Raw genomic sequence first — 7470 nt, forward strand, 5'->3', positions numbered from 1 at the left:
CAATAATATGAAGAAACCTATGAAACGGTTTCTCCACTATATGTATAGATTTATGGATTGTAACTTCTATACATAATGTAGCCATAAAATCATGAATTAATCCCCTTGGGAATACAAAGGGACATCCACATTTTTTGTTATTTCACAACACTCCTCCTTGGATGTCCATTACACAAAGAATATACCTTGTTAAAACCTTACTAGGGAAAAACCCAGTGGGACCAAAAACCCTAGTGAAGGAAAAAGAGTACACTATTCTTGTGTAATAATTTCTCCCTCTGATGCAAACGTCATTTGAGATCTTTTAATCGTCGCATTCCAATACTCTTCACCAATTTTTCAAATGTCGCAGTTGGTAATGCCTTGGTAAATAAATCGGCCAGATTATTATCTGATCGAATTTGTTGCACATCAATTTCACCATTCTTTTGCAAATCATGAGTAAAAAAGAATTTTGGTGAAATGTGTTTTGTCCTATCTCCTTTAATATATCCTCCTTTCAATTGAGCTGTACAAGCTGCATTATCTTCATATAATATAGTTGGAAAATTTTCTTTTCCGGAAGATAACCCACAACTCTTTTGGATATAGTGGGTCATTGATCTTAACCAAACACATTCTCGACTGGCTTCATGAATTACTATTATTTCAGCATGATTCGATGAAGTGGCGGCTAGTGATTGCTTTGTAGATCGCCAAGAAATGGCTGTGCCTCCATATGTAAATAAATAATCAGTCTGAGATCTTGCTTTATGCGGGTCGGATAAATACCCAGCATTAGCATAACCAATCAATTCAGGTTTTGATTTATTTGAATAAAATAAACCAAAATTATTGTTCCTTGGAGATAGCGAAAAATATGTTTAATACCATTCCAATGTCGTCTTGTGGGCGAAGAACTAAATCTTGCTAATAAATTTACTGCAAATGATATATCAGGTCTTGTACAATTAGCAAGATACATTAGTGCACCAATTGCACTGAGATATGGTATTTCAGGACCAAGTATCTCTTCATTTTCCTTTCGTGATCTAAAAGGATCCTTATTAGGATCTAATGATCTGACAACCATTGAGGTACTCAATGCATGTGCTTTGTCTATATAAAATCGTTTTAATACCTTCCGGGTATAAGCAGTTTCGTGGACAAAAATTTCACCTTTCAAATGCTCAATTTGTAAACCAAGGCAAAATTTTGTTTTTCCAAAATCTTTGATCTCAAATTCTTTCTTCAAATATTCAACACTATTTTGAATCTCTTCAGGAGTTCCAATCAAATTTAGATCATCAACATATACAGCAATTATCACAAAATTTGATCCATTTTTCTTGATAAAAACACATGGACATATTGGATCATTGGTATAACTTTCTTTTGTCAGACATTCATTGAGTCGGTTATACCACATACGTCCAGATTGTTTGAGCCCATACAGAGACCTTTGTAATTTAATAGAATAAATATTTTTAAGATTTGATTTGCATGCTTCAGGCATGTTGAATCCTTTGGGGATTCTTATATAAATATCATTTTCAAGATTTTCATATAAATATGCAGTAACAACGTCCATTAGATGCATATCTAATTTTTCATGTACTGCAAAACTCACAAGATATCTAAATGTGATAGCATCCACTACAGGTGAATACGTTTCATTATAATCAAATCCAGGCCGTTGTGAAAATCCTTGGGCTGCAAGTCTTGCTTTATACCTTACAATTTCATTTTTCTCATTTCTTTTTCTCACAAATACCCATTTATATCCTACTGGCTTTACACCTTCAAATTTTGGACTACAAGTTCAAAAACTTTTCTTTTAGCCAGTGAGTCCAATTCAGATTGGATCGCATCTTTCCATTTTGGTCAATCATTTCTACCTCGACATTCATCAACCGATCTATGCTTATGATTCTCGTTTTCTGCCATAATATCAAGTGCTACATTATATGCGAAAATACTATCAATAATTATTTCTTTTCGGTTCCAACTTTTTCTTGAAGTGACAAAATTTATTGAATTTTCTATAATTTCATTCTCTTCAAGAATTGGCTTTTTAGGAGCGACCTCTTCAGGAGGTTGAATTTTGTTACTAATTGTTGATTCATATACTTCTCTTTTCTTTCGAGGATTTTTATCTTTGGAACCAAGAGGTCTCCCACGCTTCAAGCGTGCTTTAGACTCATTAGCACTTGTAATTTGTCCTTCAGGGACATCAAATTTAATCGGAGTATTTTCAGCAGGAATATGTGATTTAGCAACTCTTCTGGAGTCATTAAATGCATCCGGTAATTGATTTGCAATTTTTTGCAAATGTATAATGCTTTGAATTTCTAATTCACATTCTTTAGTATGAGAATCAAGGAAATTTAACGATTTTTTCCAAGTAATTTCCTTTTTAGGTTGATTTTTATCTCCCCCTAATGTCGGAAAATGTTATTCATCAAAATGGCAATCTGCAAATCTCGCAGTAAATAAATCACCTGTTAATGGTTTCATATACTTAATGATTGAAGGTGATTCATATCCGACATATATCCCAATCTTCTTTGGGGGCCCAATTTACTACGTTGGGGTGGTGCAATCGGTACATATACCGCACAACCAAATATTCGTAAATGAGAAATGTTGGGCTCATAGCTAAAAGTTAATTGTATGAGAGAATAAGTATAATAACTTGTCGGCCTAATTCTCACAAGTGTTGCTGCATGTAAAATAGCATGTCTCCAAGCAGATGAAGGAAGTTTAGACCTCATCAACAATAGTCTAACAATTAATTGTAACCGTTTAATAAGTGATTCGGCTAGACCATTTTGTGTGTGAACATAAGCTACAGGATGTTCAACAGTTATTCCAATGGACATACAATAATCGTCAAAAGCATGTGACGAATATTCACCAGCATTATCTAGACGAATTTTCTTTATTGGATAATCTGGAAATTGTGCTCGCAATTTAATTATTTGAGCAAGTAATCTCGCAAACGCCAGGTTGCGAGTAGATAATAAAAATACATGTGACCATCTAGTTGATGCATCAATTAGCACCATAAAATATCGAAATGATCCACATGGTGGATCTACAGGTCTACATATATCACCATGAATTCGTTCTAGAAATGCAAGGGATTCAGTCCCAACTTTAACTTGTGATGGTCTAATAATTAATTTCCCTTGAGAACAAGCAACACAAGAGAATTCATTGGCTTTTAATACCTTTTTATTTTTCAATGAGTGGCCATGTGAATTCTCAATTATTCGTCTCATCATTATAGATCCGGGATGTCCGAGACGATTATGCCAAACCATAAAATCATTGGAATGAGTAGACTTCTGGTCTACTAGGTGATGAATTTCAATTGTACTAATTTGTGCATAATATAAGCCAGAAGAAAAAGAAGGCAATTTTTCTAATACGCATTTCTGCCCAGAAATAATACTTGTGATTAATAAAAATTCACCATTTGTCTCAGTCATTGTCTCGATATGATATCCATTTTCGCGAATATCTTTAAAACTCAATAAATTTCTCCAAGACTTGGGAGAGAGTATTACATTATTTACGACAATTTTAGTCCCTTCAGGGAGAAATAGATTGGCTCTTCCGGAGCCTTCAATCAATTTTGCACTACCACTAATGGTATTAACATTTGTCTCTCCCATTTTTAAACAAGAAAAATATTTTTTATTTTTCAATATGGTGTGCGTAGTAGCACTATCAATGAGACAAATGTCATCATCACTATTATTTAATCCCAAATATTTGACATCCATTTCTTCTTCAGGAAGAAAATTTTAAACAAAAATAAATATTAATAAAGATGCGAAAATAAATATTCAATAGCAAGAAAAATTACATAAAAGATAAAGCATCATAAAAATATTTAAATAATCATGGAGTATTTGTTGACATCTTCAGGATGCTCAAAAAATCAGCAACATCGAGGTGTGTCATATCAGCATCATCACCATCATCATAGTCATTTTTTTTTATCAATGAAATTTGTCTCAACGCCTTTGTCTTTCTTTTTCAATGATGCTTGATAGAGGTCAACAAGATGTTCGGCCGTACAACAGGTACGGGACCAATGACCTTCCATATCACACCGGTAGCATTTTTCTTCATAAACTTTCTTTTCTCCATTTTTCTGATCGTAGTTATTTTCCCTCTTTTGGGAAACATTTTATTGTTTGCCACGTTTAAAATTTTCACGAGGCACAAATTTACTACGATCACGTCCACGGCCACGGCCACCTCTACGGCCACGTCCACGACCTCGACCATAATTTTGAAATTGGGTCGCATTCGCTTCAGGGAATGGATTTGTACCAGTTGGTCGGGACTCATGATTTTTCAGCAATAATTTATTATTTTGTTCAGCCAAGAGAAGACATGCAATAAGTTCAGAATATTTTTTAAATCCCTTCTCTCGATGTTGCTGCTGCAGGAGCATGTTAGAGACATGAAAAGTAGAAAATGTTTTCTCTAACATATCTTCATTAGTGACTTTTTCGCCACATAATGATAATTGAGAAGTGATTCTGAACATGGCTGAATTATATTCGTTGACAGATTTAAAATCTTGCAGCCGTAAGTGAAGCCAATCATATCGGGCTTTTGGAAGAACGACCAACTTCAGGTGGTCGAATCTTTCTTTCAAATCTTGCCAAAGGACAAGAGAATCTTTGACAGTAAGATACTCTATTTTTAATCCTTCATCTAAATGATGACGAAGGAAAATCATAGTTTTGGCGCGGTCTTGGTTTGAGAATTCATTTTTTTCAACAATAGTGTTACCAAGACCCATTGCCTCAAGATGGATTTCAACATCCAATACCCATGATAAATAATTTTTCCCAGAAATATCAAGAGGTACGAACTCTTATTTTGTAAAATTAGTCATAAGAAATTAAAATAAGTTTTTGACTTAGAAATTTACCTCAAAAGTCACATGAAGAAATACGGGCAGAATTTCGGCAAAATCTTGTGCTTCACTTTTGTTCAAAGTAGCGCATCCGTTTTCACCTTTTGCTCAAAAGTAGAGCTTTCGTACTGATAACGTGTTGTAAAACTAATAAAATGAAATACTACAATAGGAATTGAAGAAGTATTAGAGAAAGGAGTAGAGAAAGGGATAATGATATCCTTATATTTCAACAAGATACAAAAGTACTCCCAAAGGTTCTCAATGTACCTCTATATATAGGCACTACAAGATTAAAGGTATATAAATTCTATTAAACATCCACTACTACAATAATATGAAGAAACCTATGAAACGGTTTCTCTACTACATGTATAGATTTATGGATTGTAACTTCTATACATAATGTAGCCATAAAATCATGAATTAATCCCCTTGAGAATACAAAGGGACATCCACATTTTTTGTTATTTCATAACACAAGAGGAGTTTACTGCTACCTTTGTTTTTCTTTTTTTCCCTCCTACCACTCATCCACTCTTTACTGCTACTTTTTCTTTCTATAGTAATAATAAATTTTCTGCTACCCAGTTTAAACATCCAGACTTGGTATTTGATTTTTTTTGGAATTTTTTTTGGTATAGAAGACAATACATATTAAAGCAACTTGATATTTGATAATTGGGCCTAAAGTCCGACTTAATAATTTATTTTTTGGGTTTTTTGTGGGTAATAGGGGACTATACATATTAAAGCAACTTGGTATCTGATACTTGGGCCTGAAATAGTTAAAAGTTCAAATCCGTCTACGACTGTGACAACCATATCCTCTAGTCAAATAGTTATAATGATTTCTTTCTGCTGCTAAGAAAACGGAAGGTGTAGAGGGAGCACATTTCTTACAGACAATTTAGAGCTTTGTTCAGGCATTTCTATATATCAACTAAAAGTTTCACTTTTCTCCAATTATATAATGCAGTTTAGTTACGTTGGTCTTCTATGTATACTATGGAACTAAATGTATCAGATACATGCAAGAGATCAACACAAGTAGGAACTTGACAGAAAAATGTACACATAATATGGCTGTATAGTTCATACTTCAAAGGAGATTCACAACATAAACAGGTTAATTGCGGAATTGGTCTACTTCATAAACAAGTTAATCTTAAGGTTTCTTTCAAAATGATATAACTATGTACTTCATCTGGTTCCACACAAAAGTATCCTAAAAGCAAAGGGACTGGACTAGGTCGGATATCACCCTTAAAACAATCAGGATTCTGGTGGATGGAATTCTGTAGGTACCAGAAATAAAAAGTCTAGTAGAGGGGCTTCTCCATGTCATGTGAGATATTCTACTGCAAACAGAAAATTAAAAAATGCAGTGGAATCACCATAAAATCAGCGAAACAGAGAATTGGTATCGTGGAAGTTCTTTATGAAGAAACAGACATGTTGAGAACAGATCTTATAAAGGCTCATTCTTATTTCCCACCGATACAACCTTTGATCCAGATAGACAAGCTGTACTGTGTTATTGAGTGGATAGTTCCACAAATAGGCAACAATTTCATTGAATCCATAACATCCTTCATTGTAATATGTTGTGTGTGCTAGCCTTGACGAACTTTGTTCTTTTTTCACTTTTGGCTTTACAAATTGTAGCTCTACTCATGTATAGACAAGTGTTTACTATAACTTCCTGAACTACTCTAGCATTTTCCAGAATTGGTTACATTAATGTCCTTGATTCCTTTTCTGTGCAGATTGGAAACACAACGCAAATTCTCTTTCAGAAGTCGCAGCATTAGTGGGTTGATGACTATAGCTCTTACAGCTGTCAATGACTCGTGACAGAAAAAATTAGCATCAACAATCCAACAACGCTTTGCATCTCCATTTCTTTTCTTAATTTCTATATTAAGCTTGTCAGTTCATTCTTCTTATTTGTTGACAAAACCTTGCCCCAATTCTTTCACTTTGCTCTGGCCCTTCAGCAAGCTTTAGATACTATTTCCATGTGAATTTGTCGCTTGAAATTACAGAACCACACAAATCAAAATAACCAAATCTCTTGTTGGTGCACATGAATGTACTGTTGTGTCTTGCTGATCAACTGAGCTACGGTAATGGGTGAAATAGACAGTCGGCTATAGACCCTTCATAAGGATGAAGGATCCAATTGCGGTCTCAGCAGTCAGGGTCCAACCAAGGGAAAAGGTCGATTTTCTAGATTCAGTTGAAGGCAGTACAAAGCACAAATGCTACAGCCTATCTATTTGGGCAAAACAGGGCCAAGGATTCCGTGTCAACAAAATCACAGGTGATTACATCTATTCTGATGGCAGGAATAATTATAATTTAATTAATTAGTCTTTCTTTCTTCTGAAATAGTAGGCTGTAGGAAGAGGAAACCATGTTAATTGTTCTCTATTCCTGCTGATATTTCACAACCTGTCAAAATCTCAAGTCTGCCAGGACAGGGACACATCTTAGGTTGGCAAAAATGATTCATAAGGATGGTGGTCACCTAATGTTTCAGCTTT

General features: G+C 34.4%; 1 protein-coding gene across 1 annotated transcript; it reads right to left on the reverse strand.

The window, feature by feature from the left end:
• Nucleotides 1-4180: 4180 nt before the first annotated feature.
• On the reverse strand, nucleotides 4181-4804 carry LOC113760249. Its single transcript, XM_027302809.1, has one exon. It carries the CDS (start codon nucleotides 4802-4804, stop codon nucleotides 4181-4183), a length of 624 nt encoding a protein of 207 aa, XP_027158610.1.
• Between the last annotated feature and the right edge of the window lie 2666 nt (nucleotides 4805-7470).

The sequence above is a fragment of the Coffea eugenioides genome, chromosome 1 (genome assembly GCF_003713205.1).
Source record: "Coffea eugenioides isolate CCC68of chromosome 1, Ceug_1.0, whole genome shotgun sequence".
NCBI lineage: Eukaryota > Viridiplantae > Streptophyta > Magnoliopsida > Gentianales > Rubiaceae > Coffea > Coffea eugenioides.

Excerpts from the sequence above, each read along its gene's own strand:
- LOC113760249 (XM_027302809.1), bottom strand. The coding sequence starts at position 4,804 with ATGGGTCTTGGTAACACTATTGTTGAAAAAAATGAATTCTCAAACCAA.